The sequence below is a fragment of the Telmatherina bonti genome (assembly GCF_933228915.1).
Source record: "Telmatherina bonti genome assembly, chromosome: 2".
In the NCBI taxonomy this organism is placed as follows: Eukaryota; Metazoa; Chordata; class Actinopteri; order Atheriniformes; family Telmatherinidae; genus Telmatherina; species Telmatherina bonti.
The window spans coordinates 26,177,576-26,201,131 of NC_136620.1; the positions used below are offsets into that span (position 1 = coordinate 26,177,576).

The 23,556-nt window shown below is 37.9% G+C and overlaps 3 protein-coding genes across 3 annotated transcripts; 1 reads left to right on the top strand and 2 right to left on the bottom strand.

The window, feature by feature from the left end:
• Nucleotides 1-3,127: 3,127 nt before the first annotated feature.
• On the bottom strand, nt 3,128-4,890 carry parietopsin (the record flags this gene model as incomplete). The annotated part of the gene is given in 6 exon segments (XM_079257126.1): nt 3,128-3,251; nt 3,253-3,275; nt 3,382-3,627; nt 3,767-4,095; nt 4,376-4,748; nt 4,837-4,890. Coding segments are annotated over 6 exon segments (1,149 nt in total).
• Nucleotides 4,891-5,623: 733 nt separating this feature from the next.
• On the bottom strand, nt 5,624-13,684 carry nt5dc3 (5'-nucleotidase domain containing 3). The gene is made up of 14 exons (XM_079260210.1): nt 13,331-13,684; nt 12,372-12,544; nt 11,998-12,072; nt 11,835-11,890; nt 11,543-11,633; nt 11,300-11,437; nt 10,499-10,559; nt 10,201-10,303; nt 9,215-9,316; nt 8,942-9,023; nt 8,732-8,818; nt 7,034-7,174; nt 6,817-6,881; nt 5,624-6,714 (listed from the first exon to the last, which is right to left on the bottom strand). The coding sequence occupies exons 1-14, from the start codon at nt 13,608-13,610 to the stop codon at nt 6,456-6,458; spliced, it is 1,713 nt and encodes a 570-aa protein (XP_079116336.1). The 5' UTR covers nt 13,611-13,684; the 3' UTR covers nt 5,624-6,455.
• A 2,921-nt stretch (nt 13,685-16,605) lies between these two features.
• Nucleotides 16,606-22,517, top strand: hsp90b1 (heat shock protein 90, beta (grp94), member 1). The gene is made up of 18 exons (XM_079249728.1): nt 16,606-16,745; nt 17,221-17,323; nt 17,568-17,709; nt 17,815-17,931; nt 18,033-18,364; nt 18,976-19,087; nt 19,200-19,325; nt 19,514-19,630; nt 19,745-19,882; nt 20,006-20,083; nt 20,187-20,252; nt 20,520-20,789; nt 20,881-21,126; nt 21,274-21,410; nt 21,516-21,594; nt 21,694-21,849; nt 22,016-22,126; nt 22,223-22,517. Exons 1-18 carry the CDS (start codon nt 16,697-16,699, stop codon nt 22,247-22,249), a joined length of 2,406 nt encoding a protein of 801 aa, XP_079105854.1. The 5' UTR covers nt 16,606-16,696; the 3' UTR covers nt 22,250-22,517.
• The last annotated feature ends 1,039 nt before the right edge of the window (nt 22,518-23,556 follow it).

Sequence of the window (23,556 nt, forward strand, 5' to 3'; positions counted from 1 at the left end):
TTCGTTGACTGACTTTAAATGGTTGTGATATTGCCTGGTACCTCTCTCCACTTATGCACGCTAGAGTCAACAACTGAACACAGCAGCTGAAAGAGAATGAAGCAACTTGTGCCTCACAGATCAGACTGTCCGCATGTCCCCGTTGATGTACAATCATGATAACGGTTAGTAGAATGGGACAGTCAATTATACAACGCAGAGAGTCTATGACAGCAAGATTCACCACCAGTGCATTAACAGAAGTTTGAAGTGACTTTTGGTGATACACCGCCAGTATGACAAAAATATTTGATGAAACCCCCACAAGAGAAATGATTAACAGAACCAAGCTGTTTGTCACTACAAGGGTGGTGCTGACGTATTCCTCCCAAATGGTGATGTTCCCAAAGTCCCATGCAGGTGTAGACTCTCCTCTCATCTCCAAGTTCAAAGAGTCAGCATTCTCAGTTGTCTCGCTTCACTGTGTCTACTTAGACTGAGAAAACATGAAGTCTGCTTCTATTGTCGCTGTGCACCATCAGTAAATGAAGAATGGGTAAAGCTGCAGCTTGGACAAGTGACGCCTAAGTACCCGCCTTTTTCATTATCACTCTACAGCACTAGTGGGTCACCTGGGAGTCCTCACTGTTCACATTCATTAAAAAATCAGCAATGTATTCACAGCAGAGACAACTGGGAGAACAAAAGAAGGTTGTTAATTGAATAGCAGTTATGTCACTATTGCCTATGCCCTGAAAAACGAGACTTTATAAAAAACCAACCAGAGATTTTAGGAGTGAAAGGCAATACTGATGGCAGCATGGCACTGTGATGCTTATGGACAGGGGCCTGTTTCATTTAATACTGCACCTTAGAAAAGGTTGAAAACTTGGCATTGGGATGCCAGATGGATGAGTTAGGAATTCTTGTATTGGCTCAGGAAATGATGGGAGCGGTGCAGTAGGATTATGGTATGACATTGTGTAATCCTGTTTGGAGATAAAGTGTGAAATGCTCTTTGCCTCAAATGTGGAAGCTTATGGACTATGCCAAATCTGGGATTAGATCAACACAATAAATTGTACTCCTGACCATTCTACAAATTAGACTGAGGGAACATCTTTCAAAAATGTGGAGATAAAATAGGAAATCCTGCAAAAGAAATAGCTGACATTCTTCACTGTTCCCCTCTGTTTTCATCTCAGTTGGCTCTCTGGACTGATTCTGTAGCATAGGCAACGTTCACTGCAACATCAGGACAACACAAATCAAGAGTTATGCAGCTTAATATGACTAAAACTTTATTTAGAAGGAGATTCCCATTTACAAACATTTCCAGAAAGTGTGACTAACAGGAGAGAAGCAACGTTAGCAAAAAGCCAACACAAATAAACCAGCTTTGACCTAACAATCCCGAATCAATCAAAAAGGGCTAACATAGTTATGAAAAAGTGAAATGAAAATGTTTCCATGCAGACCCCGAGCTGAGAGCAAGGTATTTGTCCAGACTTATCTACTAACACTCTAATCATGCATTAGTCAAATTGGACTACAAAGGGGATGCAAGCTTTTCCTTGGCGCTTACAGCCCTCCCTCCTGCCTGAAAAATGAACAGTTATGTTTAATGTGCACATTAAGGACAGATCTTATATTTGCAAAAGACAAAGGTCAGAAAGAAAAAACATGAAACTCATTAAATCACCTATAAATAAACCTGGACTGTCAGATGAATTTAATCACGTTTTGTCCCAATTATTTCCAGCAACTCAAGAACGAAAAAACATTTTTTTTTTTTCAAATGAGTTTTTTCAGCTCATCTTAACTCAGTGATGCTTTAATCTTCATGAGTCACTGTGGATTCTGCTGTGTGTCACCTAAGGTGACATTTTCTGTGTTTGAATCAAGCCCAGAGTTGTTGTTTTTGAAGTGCCTGCCACCCCCTTTAACTGCGTATGAAGATGAGAAATGCAAAATAGTAGCATTAAAAATTACCCACCAGAGAGGTCTTACCCAGAAAAATGACTCTTTTCCTGCTTGACTGAATCCTCAATGTAAAAACAAGTCCAAGGTGAGTGGTACAGCAGATTTGTATAACAAGTGCACTTATATTTGTAGCTTCTTTCTAATGTGATTTTTATGAAAGTGAGGAACTGATTTAAGCATATCATGCTGTGTTTGCAGTTTCTCTGCACACAAAAACATAATTGAACTGAGTGTATTGCTTATCCACAGGGGAGCCCAAAATTATACCTAGTGTATATACACTAGGTATATAAACAAGCAGTGTTTTGTTCCATAGACACCTGGAGTGTGTGCAAGCTGAGAAAAGGTTGGACTTATTGCATAATCCACAACAAATCCAATGACTGGGCTTGCTGTCAGTATTGATTGGTTGATTAAGCCAGCTCCCGCTGACTTTAATTAAATTTCTAAAAAATAATATTAAATAGAAAGACATGCTGCTCAATGTATCTCATAAAATCATAACACTTCTTGTCCCCTCTAAATAGCTTTGTAATGAATAACAATAAAAGTGAGAGGTTGCATTACATATATATATATATATATATATATATATATATATATATATATATATATATATATATATATATATATATATATATATATATATATATATATATATATATATATATATATATATATATATGTGTGTGTGTGTGTGTGTGTGTGTGTATATAAAAAATCAAAATGAAAAATACAAATTAACAGTTGACAGACTCAAAACAAAGCACATATATAAAATAATTTAATTAATTTTAATTAATTTAATTGTCTTATTGTTACAGGACAAAATTAGTGGATGACAAAAACAACTCAACAACATATTTTTTTTCGAATAAATACCAAAACAAGCTAGTTTTAAAAAAGGTAGAAAACAAAAAACTGAACAAAACAGATTTTTTTTATGTGACTGTTTTACATAAATATTTACACATTTCCTAAAACTTTGCCATAATTTCCTCCATCTTTATGAATACCGACAAGCAGTCTCTGAGCCAACACTGTTTGTGATAGGAAACAGTGAAGACCTCTGTGTAAGACACAGGCCTGCTGCTCAAATTTGTGTCCTTTATGAGTCTCCAATAAACAACAACCATGTCACCTTGTTTGCTTTGCCTGGAAAATCTCACACAGGCAGCACCTTGCTGTTTGTGTTGCCGCTTCTGCTTATGGAAGAGAGACAGCTACCCCTGTTCAAGGAGCACATGGGGATGCTGATGCTGGTTGGTCCAAGGGGGATGTAGCGCCCAAACCTCCAGGGTGCAGTCACGAAACTGGTGGATGTGAAAACACACAATAAGGGAAATCTGTAGGTTACTGAAAAAGGCATTTCTCCTTTTTCTGCCGCCACATTCCACGGTAAACATTCTGGTTGCCTACCTGTTTGTTGGACAGGAAGTAGATTATAGGGTTATAGACAGGACTGGTCTTGGCAAAGTACATGGGCAATGTGGCCACCAGCGGAGGGATGTACAGCTCTGGATCCACCACTACAACCACTGACAACACAGTGTAGGGCAGCCAGCAAACAAAAAATGCTACAATCATTGCCAGGACCATAATGACAGCATGATCGTTCTCATTCTGCCTGGAATGCCCGCCCTGCAGCTCGATGCTCCTGTTCAGCTGGAGGAAAGAAAATTTGAGCCACATTAGGAGCTAATGCATTCTTGTGGTACGGATGTGATATACTGGAATCAAATAGAGACAAAGGAGGAAATGCAAGCTGTGCTGTAAATATGTACAACAAGCACCACAAGCTCACCTTATTTAGGGATTTCAGCACTTTGAAGTAGCAGAAGATGATGATTACAACTGGGAGAATGAAGCAGAGGAGTGTGTAGAGGATCAGGTAGCTATAGTTGCTCCATGATCGCTCCTCCCATGCCAGAGAGCAGGACGTCTGGACCCCCTCTGGTCCATAAGAGCTCCAGCCAAATAATGGAGTAACAGCCCAAAACAAGCAGAAGATCCAGACAAACAGCAATCCAATAATGCTTCTCCGCATGCTCAGCCTAAAACCATCTTTCGGGTTACACACCATGTTGTACCGCTCATAAGCAAGGAGAGTTAGAGTGCAGAGAGACACCAAACCTAAAAAAGAGAACAATGTATTTAAGCTTACAGCTACAAATCAAATGAAATTTGATGCTACAGCTTTGAGAAACATACATCCATGTAGAGGAAATAACAACAAACTGTCGAACAAACATTACAAGAAAGCAACAAAACATATTTGCTATTCTTCAAGGACTGTAACCAGGAGATAAAAGTAGAAGTGATGAGCTGAAGGACGAGCTCACTTTTATTTACCATGTCTCACTTTTGCAGAACTACAACAACAAAAGAAGTGCCACTTTGCAGCTACACTTACCAAAATAATTCACTGAAAATCCTTGAAACACACAGGCTCCATGGCCAATGAAATATGATCCCTGGTAGTTTGTGATGGTGGCGACCAGCGAGCCACACAGAGCGATCATGAGGTCCGACACAGCCAGGCTAAGGATGAAAATGTTCATAGGCTGAAGGAGGGATAGATTCCTTAGCATCACAATTATAACAAGCGTGTTGTTAAAAACGGACAGCACCGTGTTGATGAACATAAGGAAAGAAAGTATACTATAGCCCACCCGAGGGAAGATGGTGGGTGCTGCGGTCACCATCACCTCAGAGTGGTTGTATGCAGGAGGAGAGCAGGAGCTCCACAGTGAACTGTTGCTGTCCATGGTGCGCAAATGGTCCAGCTTCAAGTGAAGGTCAGATAGTCATCCTCTAGTTTCTGAGCTCAGCATTGGGGGCTTTATCACTTCTGATCCCTAATGACTCTCCTACTGTCCAAGATCTCAGATTGTGCACCTGTCTGATTAAGAAGGCTACAAAAGTCATATGGGGAATTGGTTGGTAACACGATTTGTAGGGATTAGCCCTATAAACCCACAACTGTAATTGTGATTGGAAAGTTGAGTTTGAGGGCTGCATGGTGGCATTGTGGCTAGCACTGTGGTCTCACAGCAAGAAGGTTGCTGGTTTGATCCTTGGCTAGGGCAAGGTTTCGTCAGTGGCCTTTCTGTGTGGAGTTTGCATGTTCTCCCTGTGTATGCGTGGGTTCTCTCCAGGAACTCCGGCTTCCTCCCACTGTCCAAAGCCATACATGTTAGGCTAATTAGTTACTCTAAATTGCCCCTAGGAGTGAGTGTGAGTGGTTGTGTGGCCCTGCGATGGACTGGTGAGCTGTCCAGGGTGTACCCTGCCTTTCACCCAAAAGACAGCTGTGATAGGCTCCAGCTTCCAGATTAAGCGGTTTGGAAAATGAAAATTGAGTTTGACTAAATCAGTCTTAAAATTAATTTCCCAAACCTGAAACCTTCTATTGTACACTAGCAACATAACAAAAACATAGCCAGCCAAAAGAGTGCTCAATAAACACTCCTTCCAAATCTAAGTCCACTAACTATCAAGCTCCTTCACATAATAACAAAAGCATGTGGAGAGTATCGGGCCGTTCATGTTTAATCGTGAAACAACGCATAAAAATACACTTCAACATATTTCAGACTACAGAAACAAACTATGAGGTTTTTGTTGTAGCAGACCCCCCCCCCCCCCCCCCCCAATACATTCCCTGTTTTTCTTATGACGTGTCAAAGATATTCTTCGCAAGTGTTCATGTGAGTCCATGGGAAAACATTTCACCCATTCCCTGCGAAACTGTCAAAACCTAAGAGCCTCAAAGTGTCTTCTTTCTCAGATCAAATAGCAGCCTTCACACCAAATATAGCAGTGACACTTCCTGAGAAATATCACCATTTATCATCTGCTAAAATGAGATGTACAGGCTGCGTTGTGTGGAAATGACTTGAACTACGAAGCACAAAGCTCTTAGAACATCAAAGTGCAATGTGTGCTATTTTGAAGCACATAATAAAGTTAACCAAGATGCTGCCTGGCAAAATTTTAAAATGGTTCACTGCCACAAATTGTATCAGCCTATTGCAGAAATATACACCCCGCAGTAATGTGAACAGATTAAGGCAACAGATTACGCAGTGTGAATGTAAAATTCTAATTTCACCAGCAGATGCAAAAGACACAAAGGCAAACAGAGAAACGCATGTAAAACCAAGTGCAGGCCTGCCCCCTACTGTTCAGACTATGAAAAACACATTGAATAAGTGACTTTTTATTCTGTCTCAGTGAGACAAGATGTACACTTTGGCTGAAATAGCATTAAATCCAGTGTTCCTCTTATAAGACTGAAATATTTTACAGAATAGACATAAATAAATGGTTTAAATGATTACAAACAACAGTTTTCAAGACTGTTACCACATAAAGTATACTTGATTTAGTTGTTTTTTTTCTTTTCAATACACTAAAACATAACAGTTCAGCAAATCAGCAACACTGTGTGTCCTGTTTCCACTTGGTAACTTTTTTCTGTCTTTCTCTAATCAGACTCTGCTTTGGCCCTGTGGAGCCGGAGAAGAAACCCCCAAGCCAGGACTGTGTTCAGGCCAGAACGGGGACTCGTGCTGCAGAGGAGTGCGGCGAGGGAAAAAGGTGTGCTGGAGGTCATAGTTGAGCAGACAGCTGATGGAGGCCATGTAGATGTCAGCAAAGCGTGAGAGTCGGCGTGAGAAGTAGGTGGGGTTGTGGTATGTGCGGAAGAGGCTCCCGAACTGAGCGTTGAAGATGTCCTTTGTGTGCGGCCTATCACATGAATACATTTTGAGATCCGGCTGGATTAGCACTTAATGAATGAAATATATTATCCACATTGCTTTTTATTTTCAAATAACTTAGGCTCACAACCTCATGGCTTCTCTTTCTCTGATCCACTCTTCGACAACAGCTTGAGATGCTGCATCTCTGTGTACCTGTATGAAGGTCACACATAGGAGGTAAGCACAAAGGTGTCATGATCAAATCAAATCAAAGATACTTTATTCATCCCTGAGGGGAAATTCAGAGATAAAGGGGAAAAAAAAATCTCATATAAAAGAAATACATATGTTTGATATAGTCAGACCTGCATCTGTTCAATAAGCCCAGTTAGTGCTTGTAACCAGGTCATCATGTGCATGTATTGCTGTGTGTTCATGATTTTAATCTCCTTCCGCAGCTCAGGGATGATGGCGCCCGTCCTCCAACCATGTTTCAGTGTTAGATCCTGGTAAAAGAGGGGGGAAAAAAAGGATCAGAAAGTTCATTTTGAACCAAACTACCATGTCAAGCATGATTTGTTGATCATTAATGGATTTATCTGTTTGGCCAGTGGAATATAGCAATAATAAATACAAAGAAGTGGCCTACTGTAGTAATGTTACACTACACTTTCATTATTGTCAGCACTTAGAAGCACAACAGCACTATGGTACTAGATCTGTATAGTTGCCGTGACATTTAACAGCCCAGCAGAGACTCATTGTAGTTGCACAAATGAGGTGTAAGAAAATGTGCCCGAAGCTTTAAATCCCAAGGTTGTAGCTATGTAACTAAAGCCTCAGTTACACCGGCTCTGAGACACAAAATGCCATAACAAAACGAGATACATGATAACATTTCTGAAAACAAAGCAAAACAGAAAAATACTTTCCTCAGACCTGATGGCAATGTTTTAAAAAGCATATAAAAGTATTTCATGTTGTGTTTTCTGTTCTCTTTTTCTGGATATCTGTTTGGGTTTTCTGTTATCTGTTTCACTGTATTTGTACTTTGACAAAAGTTGTTTGAGTTGCAGTTTTTCTTCTTTTATTGTTTTTTTTTTCATATTTTATGTGATTTCTTTTCATTTTTGTTTTTATTTTTTGTATCTTTTTTTGAAACATCCCAACATTTGTTTGTTCTTTTGATTTCTATTATTTTTCAAAAAGGCTGCATTTTTAGTTTCCTTGTTAGACAACACCAACAACAATTTAAGTACTTTCATCAGATCACTGTGAGACAGACTCCTGAAAAGCTGATCTGAAACACACCTGGGATTCCAAGAACTTGTATCTGGACTTTGTGTAATTGAATGAACTCTTCAGTAACCCACAGATGCTTCAGCTCTGTGCCTTCTCACAGCCATGATCTTATTTCACAGAGTCTGACGGTAAGCTGTGGCTGGCATCAACCACAAATGCCAAGTTCCATCTCTCTAAACAAACAAGGCAGCATAATTGACTTGTGGCCGCTTGCCATCAACCAGGCATACTGCCAGAGATGTGCGTTCCAGCTTTCAGTATCCCTTTTTACAGCTGATGAAGTATATCTAGACATACATCTAGATCACTTCAACACTGGTGCAATAAAACACAGGGATGTTGGTCAGTTCTCGTGGCGCAGATGAAAGACAACTGCTGTTAGAGATAAAAAAGTAAATTAGTAGCAATGATCCTCTTCATTGTAGATGTGAGACAGTACCTGTGATATATACAGAGAAGCCCATTACAAGGTCTGCCTAACTTACCCTACCTGAGCTTTAATGCATTAAGAATGACATTCTCAACTCAGTTATTATAGTATCCATTATTCTATTTCTATAAGTCTCACTTCGTACATCTTCGAGCACAGCAGGAAGATTTAGACTGCTGTGAAGATTAATCCAATCAGGATCAGCTCTTTGAGTTCAGGGTAGATACTTTTTGTCACAGCAAGGGTTCCCTCTCTTTCATTACCACAACACATAACTCATAGTAGCTCTAATGAATCCCTTTTTTCGTAAATATGCATGAAAACTGCTTACTGCCAAGTCACTGTAGATGTGATCTCCAAAGTACAGCACTTTGGACCCCCTCCAGCCGGTGAGTCTGAGGAACTCATAGAGGTTTCCCTGCAGATCAAACCCACATATCAAAAGACGATGAATCACAAGGCTGGATCACGAGGTGTATCCACAGTAATTTGTTAAACAAGCTGAACTGCTTTTTGTCATATTTAATTCTTGGTGCAACACCTGCTTGTAGATCTGCCCTTTCTCCAGCCTGTGAATTCTGTCCCACAGCAATGCACCTTTGTCTGTCACCCGTCTGAAAGGTCTGCAACAAAATACGAGTCGCAAATCTTAACAGTCTTGTACTGCTGGCAGATCAAACATACAGCTACAGTACAAATATGTGCCTTACTACACAAGGCCTACAGCTAAGTAATAGTAGTGTAACCCCCGAGCATGTGTTTCTTAAGCTCCTGGCTGGATAAATAAGTATGAGCTGAATGCAAATATTCTTACTTTCTTCTATCGTTGAAGAAGCCAGGTTTGTCAGCCTGGACGATCACAACATCAAACAAGTCTCTCCAGTCCTTTCCAACAATGTAGCTCATTCCACGGTCGCTGAGGAGGACAAAGACGTTACCTGACAAAAATCCTGAAATGAGCATGCAGCAGACCACTATGCGAATGTGATAACAAAACCAATCAGAACTGCCATGCTCTTCACCCTGGCTGCTTTAAATCAGTTTGTAAAAAGAGTGGAAAGGTGGGGAGAAACTGAATAAACAATTAACCACATTTTCATAGCATTTCCCAGTCTTACTATGCACTTTACAGTTCTATTCTCCCACCTTTTATTTAAAAAAAACAAAACAAAAAAAAAACTGTACAAACACATTTTTCATACACTCACACACTGATGATACATTGGGAAGCAATTAGTGTCTCACTGTCTTGCCCAAGGACACTTTGACATGCAGACATGGAAAAGCTGCGATCAAACCACAGACCTTCCAATTAGTGGACAAACTGCTCTATTTCCTGAGCCATAGCTGCCCCAACCGAAATGTCTGCAAATTAACTCCTTTCCCAGTACACATTTCAATTTTAAATCATGAAAACACTTTGACATATAGCATTAATAAAAAAGGAGATGGAGGATTATTTACATTTGCAAATACACACAGCCCCTCCTTATTGGTGTGATATCTCAAGTGGTTCAAAATATCATAACAAGGACATCATTTCAGGGCTTTTCAGCACTGGGAAATCTTTTGAAGCTGGTAATGCCTGGCTGGTCAATTTGTACAAACAGCCCTGACTTCAAAAGACTTCAGAGTCAATGACTTACAGGACTGAATTGCAAGCACGAACCTGCTGATGTGTGTTTGCTCATCTATAAAAGCTCGGGCATTATACAGTGGTACCAATTTAACTTTGGTACATAATAAACATGACATTTTTTAATTAATCTGAACAAATAAACATGATTTTCTCTAACTTACACAAAGTCAAAAGGGCTATTGGTGATAAGGAACATCTTTTTTCCATGTGCTGACAACTTCTTCAGCACAGCATGGCTTTGCTCACCATAGCAAATGTATTTCTCTGGAAGGAGAAGAAACAGGATAAAAAGGTTACCGGTTGGCAGGCAGTATACCAATAATGCGCTTTCTACTTGTATCTCATGACCTCTAGAACCTAAAATATGTAACTGATTTCCAGAGAGATATGGTCGCAGATATAGTTTAAGTAACTTATTCATTAAGTTGAGAGATAAAATAAAATAAAATAAACCTTTACCAATATCTGCCTCCACGGCTCGATACATAATGCCCTTGACATGAACATCTCTGATAGCTTCCTATGAAAGAGGAAAAAAAACGTCTTTAGCTAAAAAGTCACAACATCAGTGGCAAAAGATTAGCATTCAACTCTGAAGGTAACTTTGTTCTGTGTATAAACACTTCACTTGGAAGCACAAAGGAACTCCATGCCTGAATACAAATGACTCAAACAAAGCAGAAAAATAGTCACTTTGTTGATCAGTGTGAATACTTCATTGACAAGTTTCTGAATAGACTTCCCTCTGAAAACCTGCACATTTAAGGGCAAACTTTGCACAATCATCACACACAAAGCTCATCTAATTCACAGACACTCCAAAGATTAATAAAACGGTTTAAAAACTGTTAAGTTAAACTCTAAAAAATAAAGCAGGCAATGCAAAAAGATTAAAGAAGATGCCCTTGAGAGGATAATAGAGGCGTTTTTCAAACAGAGCACGTGTGAGGGCTTTTAAAAGACAGCTATGTGTCAAAAATGCTACAGCGTCATGCAGAACAGACAGGAGCAGCATGACAGCTGGCCTCAAAGAGAGAACGCAGTGCTTATTTCTCGTCGCTCTTCCTGTGAAGTTGAGGAACCACATGGCTGCAGGCGAGCCTGCTCGACTAAAATTAGACACTGCTTTTCAGAGCTAAAATTAAGATGGCAGTGAATGGCTGGAGTGTGACAGCACACTACAAACATGTAAATACATTATCATGCACACACACGGCACAATTTTATTTAATCACGCAAGCTGACCCTGGGCAACCTCACCTTTACATCTTTGTAGAGATGGACAGGCTCATAGTCGATATTGTGCTTCATGAAGAAGTCGTTGACACATGACAGGAGTGTCATCTCAGGCAGAGAGAATATGTCCATGAACTGTTTCATAGTGTGACCATGGGAACTCTGCAGGACAGTGATAAATGTTTTATAAATATTTATGGGGGTTTTTTTTGTGCCTGCATCTGCACTTTCTGAATTAAAACAGATAAGTTTGAGCGGGACAGTCACCTTGCCATAGAAGTCGCTCATGATCTCTAGAGGTACATGACAGCCTTCATACATGGCAATTACTTCTTCATCAGAAACTGGATGAAGACCTCTGTATCAGAATGAGAAAATATTACAAATCCAAAGATAACAATGTGATTTACAGCATGTCGTTTGAAGGAGTTGCAGCTCCCCAACAGTGATGCTAATGCAGAAAAATATTTGAATATATTGTGCGTTATAATATCTTGCTATACTGACATAATTGAGTTAATATCACTATTTTCTACTACAAGTGACAGTGCTCATATACCTGTAAACAGTTCCCAACTGAATGTAGTGAAAGGCATCGATCTTCATCAGCAGCGCCTTTTGCACATCAGAAAATATTTAATTGAAAATGCAACAGTTATTTTATATGAAAACATGTATAAAATGTTGTCCTAACAGCTAAAAACAAGAAAAGCTCTTCTCACCTTCTGCACATCATAGTGAAGTCCTCTTACAGCAAAATTCGGAATATACTCATACTTCCGCAGGCCCTCTGGATACTGCATGAAGTAAAACAAAAGACTAGTTTGACATTGTATTAAGAACATAGGTATTTCATCTAATGGATACCAAAATTAAAAACAACCCTATCAAACAGATATGAACAAAAAAGTAAATCCAGAATCCATGTATGCAGATTAAAACAATCAAATCTGAAAATAGTCATACCCCACTTTGATATCAAAGTGTGGCACAACTAAGCAGCCAATAATTATTTAAAAAAAAAACAAAAAAAAAAAACACACACACACACACATATTGCAGATCTGAATTATAAAGAGTCACACACTGCCCCCACCCGGTGGTTGGTGATGAGGATGTCTCGTGCTATGTTGAAGATGAGAGTGTGGAGATGACTAGAGTAGAATGCCAGGGTGTAGTCATAGTCGAACCCATAGATTTCTATGTCTCGCAGGCTCATCTCGTTGTTGGCAAAAATGGTGTCGGGGTCAACGGAGCTCATGGATGTGACTGGGATCAAATAAGAGAAGAAGGCAAAACATCAGTGGCATCTTGTTTAATTGGGGTATTTTATATGTTGCTTTAATAGAAGAGCTTTTCCATACAAAGAAATCCACAACAGCCGACTTTATTGAAGGCTATGGAAAAACTAATCTTTTGATTAGGTACTTGAATATAGCCAGTACTTAGCTGCAGGAAATGCATTTATATTACTTACAACATGTTTCATTTCTGTCACTCAGCAACATAGACTGTATATGGTAGCACTGCCACTTTATAATAAATACAACACCCTTTTATAGCACTCGATTAAGAAAGTTGACAATTTGAACCTAGCAGACCTACTTTATAACTCATACTTCAATTTAACATATCATGTTAATAACTATCAATATTTATCATGTTAATAATAGAAATTGGTCAATTCTGCTTTGAAATCAGACATTCTTGGCTAAACCTGTGGCATATACTTTGGACATTAGGTTAGCTGCCGTGCTGATGTATGTAATCTTTGAAATTGAAATCCAAACACTAAATTTAAGTGAGTAAAGCCTTAAAAAAACAGTCATCCTACAATCAAAATATTTACCACTAAAAGCTGTTTTAGCATTGGAAGATATGATATAATTTTACAATGTTCTACCCTTAGGTAGAGTTCAGTTTGCAGGGTTATGAAGGTGACGCTGTGCGAAATGGTGCATTAGTCAGATGAGACATTGTTCGGTCATAAAATAACACGTTTTCTTTCTTTCTTTCTAGTAAGGCCTGTAGTCTTAACAATAAACGCGCTCATACCCTCTGTCTGCCTCTTGGTGTCATTGTAAACAGACCACAGCTTCTCTGTCACCTCCGATGAACTGCTGCATACAGATGCTGCGTAGTTTTTGGCTCCAGACTGGTTTTGGGACAGTAGCTGACTGACTCCACGGGAGACAGCCATGAAATTCCGTTTCCACATGCGAGACCTGGGAGTGCGATGGTGGAAACCCTGGAAAACATTACGGAAAACAGTCGCCCTCTGCAGAGAGTCCGCGTGTTTTAAAAAGGACGAAAGGGGCCACGAGAACGGCGTCATTTCTCTGTTCTTGGCGTTGGGGCCCGTGTGGAGGTCGCAGTGGACTCCCAGTCGACAGCATGCGGGAACAAGCTCCTCTGACAATAACGAAACTGTCACTGTATGTTTGACCTACGTCACTTCCGTGTTTGGGAAGGTTCCAGCCAATCACAAACCGATGCGTCTGTGTTTCTGTCTCTGCCTGCTTTTCATCTGCTGGCCTGGCACCAGTCTGTATCGCTAAATATCTTCGCTAAATACATATATATATATATACACATATATATATATATATATATATATATATATATATATATATATATATATATATATATATATATATATATATATATATATATATATATACATATATATATATAAATACATATATATATATACATATATATATATATATATATATATATATATATATATATATATATATATATATATATATATATATATATATATATATATGTATATATATATATGTATATATATATATATATATATATATATATATATATATATATATATATATATATATATATACATATATATATATAAATACATATATATATATATATATATATACATATATATATATAAATACATATATATATATACATATATATATATATATATATATATATATATATATATATACATATATATATATATATATATATATATATATATATATATATATATATATATATATATACATATACATATACATACGTATATATATATATATATATATATATATATATATATATATATATATATATATATATAAAAAGAAAATAAATAAAATATATATATATATATATATATATATATATATATATATATATATATATATATATATATATATATATATATATATATATATATACACACATATATATATGTATATATATATATACATATATATTTTTTTTATTTATTTTCTTTTTTAATCATTCCCCGGCAGGGTCGCTGTAAATTACGTGTGTGTAGCTTTAACTTATGATAAAATATTTTTATCCTGTGGTTGAGGTCTTTTCTGAGAGTACAATGCCCTTATCCTTATAAACCAGGGGTCAGTGAATGGTATGATATCTCAGCCATGACTCCATAGTCATTTGAAAGATTTTTTTTCCACCCCTGCTGCAGAACCCAGGCACATTCAGCCAAGATTTTAACTAGCATACATGCTAAACTATTAGCAAACAAAAAAGGTTTAATTGAAAACACATAGCAAATGTATGTCATTATAAACAATCTAACCACAATGTCAAAACTTTGTTCATAGATTTTCCCCACAATGTGGTCTCTCAAATTAAGATATACAAAAATATGTGATGACAAAAAGTATACCATAAATATGTAATAATCAATATAAATGTAGGAAATCCTAGTTACAATAAAGAATTTGGGGGATTTGTGGTTTGATTTATTTTCTGTTTTATTAATGGGGATGATAATCTAAATCTAGATTTTAAACTGGCTTCCCCATAATAAAATAAAATATTTGAAACAGTGTCCCCAAATCTCTATTAGTATTTGATTTTTCATGTCAAATTAAGAGCCACTGGTTGGCTGATTTACAATGTTGCCACAAAGCACATAAGATTAAGGTACAAACTTGCTGACCTGGTCCCTTCTGGATAACTATCATATTATTTCCAGTATAAATATTTCAACTGTTCTGTTTCTGCCCTCATTTTAAAGGCATATATATTAAATGTAAAGCTGTGTAAACATCCAGCTCTCTCTGTGTCAGCCTGTTCAATGAGCAGCAACCTGTCCAGACCAAATCCTGTCTCTCATTCATTTTCAGCTGGGATAAGCTCTGGCTCCCTACAAACTTGGACAAGTTAAAAAAAAAAAAAAAAAAAAAAGAGGAAAAGATACAGAGAATGAATGGATTCGTAAAATAACTTTTTCATTTAAATTGACATGCCTGATAAATTTGTGGAACTGATGCCAATTTTATAACATAAAACTGTTTGGAGCAAATGTCCTGTCACACTGATTGTAATATGGTTTTGTGGTTTTATTGTTATGTTTTACATTTTCTAGTATTTTTACTAGAACACACAGATCACAAGAACTAAAACATAAAATGTGAAATCTGGTCTATGGCCCACATGACCAGGAAAACACTTGTAAAAAGTTTTATGCAAACACAGAAAATATTTGGAGATTTGTGTGACAACCACACATGTATTCATAAAGTTTTCTATTGTGTTGGGTCAAAATGAAAATGGGTTGCCACTGATTGCACGTGTCACATCAGTTACTGAATAGTGCCCTCTTCTGGGGTAAAAGAGCGGCGCACTTAAGATATAAGCCATTTATTCATTTTACTCTCTTTGAGTGGCTGATGATCGCTGAGAGTCATAGCCCATTCATTCTGGCAGTGGGCAAGAAATAGGGTACACCCTGCACATATCACCAGTCTATCACACCTGGCTTAAAAAGAAATAGAGACAAAATGCACTCTTAGAGACGCATGGTGCTTTACATTGCGGATTTCACATACTTTCATGTGATTGTTATACCAACCAGTACTTACCATACACAATGTGAATTCTGAATGTAACATACTGCAAATACTCAGGGAAGTGTTGCAACATGTAAAATGACATCGGCAAATATATCACGACAGTTAAAAAAAAAACAAAAAACAACAAAAAAAAAAAACGTCCGTTACATTTGCTTTCATCAAGCTTCGGTAGTATTGCATAAGACAGTCAAACTTTAACCAACGTGTAGACTGAGATTTTTTTTTTTCGCCCTACAGTGCAAGTAAAATTTTAGGAAGCGGTATGCTGATTATTCATTTTTGGCCAATAGTGTCCAGCCACGATTTTCGGGTATAGACTTATGTTGAAGAATCTGATTGGACAACATGTAACATGGGCTCTACTGTGATTGGTCAAAGGTTGTGCGTGGTGCACAGCCATTGGTTGCTAGTTAGGCGTTTAACAGAGTGGGATCGTTTGGTAGAGAAGTAGGTGGACAGTCTTCGTTGTAAAAGCCAGTGCTGCATGTGCTGCTCCGCCGGCTTTTGTTTCAGTAGCTGAGGACTCACAGCGTCATTAAAACAGTTTCTCAAAATGAAACGAGTCTGGGTGATAGGTCTTCTATTTGCACTTCTAGCATTTGGTGAGTAGTTTAAAGATGTGCTGTTTTATTTTACTTTTTTTTTTTTTTAACCATCCAACATTTAAGCTATTATTAGCTTGTAAGCTAGCGTTAACTAACTTGTATTTGAGCTATTTTCTGTGAATGAATCAACCCAACTCCTATAGTTGTACAGTTTTTAAGAATCGCTGAAGGCTTTTTTTAAACGATAGACAGCGTGGTTAAGTTTCTCAGGGCAGTGCTAGATATGTATTATTTGCCTTTCGAGAAGTTTCCAGCACAATCATGATATATAAGCTGCCTCGTGTTTGATAATATATTTTAAATAGAAAACATCTATGTCCACATTTTAGCAAGGAAAAAGGCAAATCAACTTCACATAACAGCTTCTTTTATGACAAAAAATATCACTAACTGTAACTTTGTGAAAGATAAGACCAGGAATCTGTAAATTTTATGCAATATACCAATGAAATAACTTGTGTTCGCTTGGCAGCTGCTGTAAGAGCTGAGGATGAACTTGATGTAGACGGTACAGTGGAGGAAGATCTGGGAAAAAGCAGAGATGGCTCCAGAACAGATGATGAAGTGGTGCAGAGGTGGGTGTGACTTACTTGCCAAGAATTGTGAAGAAACTGTCATTAGAGTCACCTAAACCTTAAACTAACAATGGAAGGTCATCATGACCAATCTTGTTTACACAAATGGTCAGGGCAACTCTGAAATTTTAGTTGGTGCAAGCCTATGAAGAGTCTTCTGAGTCTTCATGGTGTCAGCAGAACATATGCTTGACAGCTGCATGGACTCTGTCTTACCTGTATTTGTGCATCTGTGTGCTCTTAGAGAGGAGGAGGCGATCCAGTTGGATGGTTTAAATGCAGCTCAGATTAAGGAACTCAGGGAAAAGTCTGAAAAGCATGCTTTCCAAGCTGAAGTCAATCGTATGATGAAACTCATTATCAACTCTCTCTACAAGAACAAGGAGGTGAGCAAGAATAAAGCTTATTGATGTACAGTGGGTAGTAATGTTTCTTTTTTTCCTAATGTACTTCATTGGGACTATTCAGCATCTCCTGGTTATTTGTTGCAGATCTTCCTTAGGGAGTTGATTTCTAATGCCTCAGATGCTCTGGACAAGATCCGCTTGTTGTCTCTGACCAATGAGGAAGCATTGGCCACCAACGAAGAGCTTACCATCAAAATCAAAGTAGGCAAATTAAATAGCAGGGTGTGAAAATGTCACACTTTTTACTTTTATTGCTCATTGCCTTTATTTGCTTGCATTTTAATTTTCATTATTATTCCCAGTCTGATAAAGAGAAGAACATGTTGCACATCACTGATACTGGTATTGGAATGACCAAAGAAGAGCTGGTAAAGAACTTGGGTACCATCGCTAAGTCTGGCACCAGCGAGTTCCTCAACAAGATGACAGAGATGCAGTCGGAGGGGCAGTCTACCTCAGAGCTGATTGGACAGTTTGGTGTGGGTTTCTACTCTGCTTTCCTTGTTGCTGATAAGGTCATTGTAACATCCAAGCACAACAATGACACTCAGCACATCTGGGAGTCCGACTCAAACCAGTTCTCTGTTATTGAGGACCCACGTGGGGACACACTGGGCAGAGGAACCACCATTACGTAAGTTTTTTTTAAATTTTTTTTTATATATATATATATATATAATATATATATATAATATATATATATATATGTATGTATGTATGTATGTATGTATGTATGTATGTATGTATGTATGTATGTATGTATGTATGTATGTATGTATGTATGTATGTATATGTATGTATGTATATATATATGTATATGTATGTATATATATATGTATATGTATGTATATATATATATGTATATGTATGTATATATATATATGTATATGTATGTATATATATATATGTATGTATATATGTATATGTATGTATATGTATGTATATATTATATAGTGTATATGTATGTATATATATATATATATATATATATATATAGTGTATATGTATATACCCAAAAGTGATCATATTTGCAGTGAGATAATTTTCCATAAATCATTAACTTGAACTTTTGTAGCTTCTTAACAATAACATGTATTGTCTACTTGCATACAGTTGTAAAGCACACTGATTTGTCTTGTACATGATATGTGCTATCCAAATATACTTGCCTTGCCCAAATTTCCTGGTAAATTCAGCAAGAGCTGTGACTAATGTCAAACCATAATCTTTTGTGTTAAATCTCAGACTGGTTCTCAAGGAAGAAGCCTCAGACTATCTGGAGCTGGAGACCATCAAGAACCTTGTCAAGAAGTATTCTCAGTTCATCAATTTCCCCATCTACATTTGGGCCAGCAAGGTGATTTTTACTTTCGGACAATTTCGTCCAGATTTTTGCTCATATTTGATTCTTGTACATTTATTTTATGAAACAAATATTGAAATGTTTTCATCATATCCTACCATGCAAGACTGAGACAGTGGAAGAGCCTATTGAGGAAGATGCAGAGGCAGAAGAAACGGAGAAAGAGACCCCTGAAGATGAAGCTGAAGTAGAGGAAGAGGAGGAGGATAAAGACAAGCCAAAGACAAAGAAGGTAGTGTATTGATATGGAAGTGACCTGTACAAATTATATTTACCTCTGTATCCGAAATGGCGAGTCAAAATGAAGTTCTCTTGGACAATACACAGGACAATACTATAGTATAAAATCTATAAGGATGAACGAGTCATGCATTACCCTGAGAAGTTTGTGTTTGACATCCATTTTGGTGTATTTTGTAGGTTGAGAAAACTGTGTGGGACTGGGAACTGATGAATGACATCAAGCCCATCTGGCAGAGACCAGCTAAGGAGGTTGAGGAGGATGAGTACACGGCTTTCTACAAGACCTTCTCAAAGGTATCTACATGAATTATAAAGATGCCAGATGGCATTGTGGTGTGTGGTGGGTTTTTTTTTTTTTTTTTTTTTTTTTTTTTTTTTTTTAAATTTAATTCTAATATTGTCCTACAGGAAAGCGACGACCCTCTGGCTCACATCCACTTCACAGCTGAGGGTGAGGTTACTTTCAAATCCATCCTGTTTGTGCCCAAATCTGCTCCTCGTGGCCTCTTTGATGAGTATGGCTCCAAGAAGAATGATTACATTAAGGTTTGTGCTCTAAGCAGTATTATCTAATTTGAAGGACTGCTTGTGCTTTCAGAGAAAAGGGTATTTATAAACTGCTTAGGAATTTATTTAAAAGCTTTTTCTCCCTCTCTCTCTCACACACAGCTGTTTGTTAGGAGAGTTTTCATCACAGATGACTTCAATGATATGATGCCCAAATATCTGAACTTCATCAAGGGAGTGGTAAGTTAATAACATCAGTTTAAATGTGTGTAAGCTGATGTTGATCTGCTATTGGTATCTCCTGGCCTGAGATTAAGCAAACTATGTTTTTGTGTGTTTTTAGGTTGATTCAGATGACCTTCCTCTTAATGTGTCCCGAGAGACTCTGCAGCAGCACAAACTTCTCAAAGTATGTTCAACATTTGGTGCTTATGCACAACAATGCTAAGATTACATTTCTCTTAAAAGTAAAGTTGTAGCTCTTTTAGATTGACTCAATGTGATAATGGTTAATGTGTTCCATGCAGTTATTTGATGCGAGGAAAGAAGGAAAACGGTTTTACTCTTTCAGAAAAGTGGAATGGAGGAAATGATGAACAAAGATGCAGTTATGATGACTGCATTAAAATGAAAAGGAATATTGTGAGACTTAGTCTCTTGTAATGTCACTGTGCAGGTAATCCGTAAGAAGCTGGTGCGTAAGACTTTGGACATGATCAAGAAGATTGCAGAAGAGCAATACAATGATAAATTCTGGAAGGAGTTTGGAACAAACATCAAGCTGGGTGTCATTGAGGATCACTCCAACAGGACTCGTCTTGCCAAGCTGCTGCGCTTCCAGACCTCCAACAGTGAAACAGACCTTGCAAGCCTGGAGCAGTATGTGGAGCGCATGAAGGAAAAGCAGGACAAGATCTACTTCATGGCAGGCACCAGCAGGAAGGAGGTGTGTTAGCATGTTTGTGGTGCTTACTTTAGTGTCAAATTATAATCATGGTGAAAAATGAGCTTAACATAATTTTTTCCCCCCTCTGTAGGCTGAGTCTTCTCCCTTCGTAGAGAGGCTTCTGAAGAAGGGCTACGAGGTGATTTACCTGACAGAGCCTGTGGATGAGTACTGCATCCAGGCACTGCCTGAGTTTGATGGAAAACGCTTCCAGAATGTGGCTAAAGAGGGTGTCAAATTTGATGAGAGTGAGAAGGCCAAGGAGAAGAGGGAGGCTCTGGAGAAGGAGTATGAACCTCTCACCACTTGGCTAAAAGACAAGGCTCTAAAGGACAAGGTAATGGACCAGTTGTGGTGTTTATGCTAAGGGAACTGACTGCCCTCGCTTCCTGTGCAACTTCTGAATTTTGTTTAGTTGCTCAGTAATATCTTTTTTGCTACATTCATACTATATCCTGCTGTGTTCTGTTTTCTCCATAAACAGATTGAGAAGGCAGTTCTCTCTCAGAGGTTAACCAATTCACCTTGCGCCTTGGTTGCCAGTCAGTATGGTTGGTCTGGAAACATGGAGAGAATCATGAAGGCACAAGCTTACCAGACAGGAAAAGATATTTCCACAAGGTAAGTGGAAAATCTGTTCTCCAGAAATGTGTATGTTCGTAAACACGGCCCCCCCCTGTTAATTTCATCACTTTCGGCTTATGCCAATACTCCTCTTTTTCTCAGTTATTATGCCAGCCAGAAGAAAACACTAGAAATCAACCCCAAACATCCACTTATCAAGCAGATGCTCAGCCGAGTCAATGTAAGTTTCACCTATTCAATTTTTGTACTATGTTTAATGGAATATTTGTGATAAGAGACCGCCCTGAGCAAAAACCTGAAATGTTTCCCTTTTCTGCAGTCTGATGCTGAGGACCAGACTGCATCAGATCTGGCGGTGGTTCTGTTTGAGACGGCCACACTGCGCTCAGGGTACCAGCTGGCTGACACAAAAGCATATGGTGACAGAATAGAGCGCATGCTCCGACTCAGCATGGATGTTCCCCTGGATGAACAGGCAAGTTGATGCCACAGGCTTTAAACTTCAGCTGTTTCTGTGTGCGTGTATTGAGTCATGCGTTGTCCTCAACTTCCTGAATTTGGAAGTAGGTTCACAATATTTGTGTAAATGTGACGGTTGAACTTCAAAAATTATGTTCATTAATAGTCACAACTGTTTATAGATTGAAGAAGAACCTGAAGAGGAGCCAGAGGAGGCAGCTGAGGATAACTCTGAAGATAAAGAGGAAGTAGTAGATGATGATGATGATGATGATGATGATGGCGACGAAACGGTGAGAGCAATGATAATTGAGTATACCAAATCAGATGCTGCAACTTTGACTTTCTGGCTCTTAATTCATTATTTATCTTTCCCATTTTGTTCACAGACAAAAACAGACAAAGATGAACTGTGAAGCACTGAATGGGAGAGCATGTGACACTGGCTCTGGAAACTGGATACAATCTTGTTCCAGTACCACTGTGGTCTGTTATCCTGAGTGGGGTCCCTGGGTTGGGGTTTTTTAAAGCGAGCGAGCATTGTTTGCATTTTTTTTGTTTTGTTGTGTTTTTTTTTTTTTTCTACATTCCTCATGACTGTAAATTTGTTAATATTTAACTGACCTGTTTATGGATAAATGCGATCCTGTCTATTGATCAAATAAATGTTTCCTCGAAAAATGACAGGCATTTTTGTCATGTATTGTTAAACTGGGAAGCTTTTTCTTTACCAGACGAAATGAAAAGAAGTTGATTTAACTCAGGAGTACATAAGGAGAATTTGTAAGCATTGATTAATGAGAAACATTGAGGCAGTAATTGTGGATCTTGGATAAACAGATTTTGGGAATGTGTGAATAACAAGTAACATGTGGAATGGCCTTAAGTTGACTCAGAATTTAGCATCTAGTTTACTAGAGAAATGAAAACAACTAATCAGATGTACTTGAAATAAATTCAATAAGAACTTCAATCCACCAGAAATGTATTGTAGCCGAGTTGCATGAAGATTTAACAAAATCTCCATAACTGACTTGTGTAAAAAGTTAAATTTGTCTTTTACCAAGTTTGGTCTTTTGCAGTTAGTTTAGATCACATTTTCTTTTATTAATCAGGTTTGAGGAAATTAAATTCACTGTATATCTACTAAGTCTAACTAAACTTATCAGACTTCCCAGAATGTTATTTTAGTGAAAATCATCTGGTTGTAATTAAGAATGGGATTACAATGTGTCCTAACTTCTCCCACAGTGCGTTTAGCATCACTACTCTTCAACTCCACAGTTTTGGTGGGTGCATGTCTGGGTGAAGCAAGTATTTTAATGTTATGGTAATGAACGTCCCCTGCCTTTTGCAGGAAGACTGCTGGGATAGGCTCCAGCTTCCCTGCGACCCTTAATTGGACTAAGCGGTTAGGATAGTAAATGAATGAACGGTGATAGATGTAGATTAGTGTGTCTCAGTGGCGAGTTCACGTTTGACCACTTATTTAATAATTAAAACTTTACAATTATGTTTTGCGACATTGACCATTAATCCTTTTTGTATGGCTGTTAAATATTTAGTTTTTACAAACAACAGAATCACTGGGGAAAGTTGCCCTAAATACTTGAAATCCCTCACACTTCATTAAATAGACCAGTCTGCTGCCGTTTTCTCTGCATCATTACTAAAGATAAGGTGTCATGGGACGAGACATGCTGTGCCGCTTTTCTTTCATTTG

Excerpts from the sequence above, each read along its gene's own strand:
- nt5dc3 (XM_079260210.1), bottom strand. The coding sequence starts at position 13,610 with ATGACGCCGTTCTCGTGGCCCCTTTCGTCCTTTTTAAAACACGCGGAC. Across the intron at positions 10,304-10,498 it reads AGCCGTGGAGGCAGATATTG|AGAAATACATTTGCTATGGT; the intron begins GTAAAGGTTTAT and ends TTCTCCTTCCAG. Across the intron at positions 7,175-8,731 it reads ACATCTACAGTGACTTGGCA|GATCTAACACTGAAACATGG; the intron begins GTAAGCAGTTTT and ends CTCTTTTACCAG.
- hsp90b1 (XM_079249728.1), top strand. The coding sequence starts at position 16,697 with ATGAAACGAGTCTGGGTGATAGGTCTTCTATTTGCACTTCTAGCATTT. Across the intron at positions 16,746-17,220 it reads ATTTGCACTTCTAGCATTTG|CTGCTGTAAGAGCTGAGGAT; the intron begins GTGAGTAGTTTA and ends TTCGCTTGGCAG. Across the intron at positions 21,411-21,515 it reads GGAAAAGATATTTCCACAAG|TTATTATGCCAGCCAGAAGA; the intron begins GTAAGTGGAAAA and ends TCTTTTTCTCAG.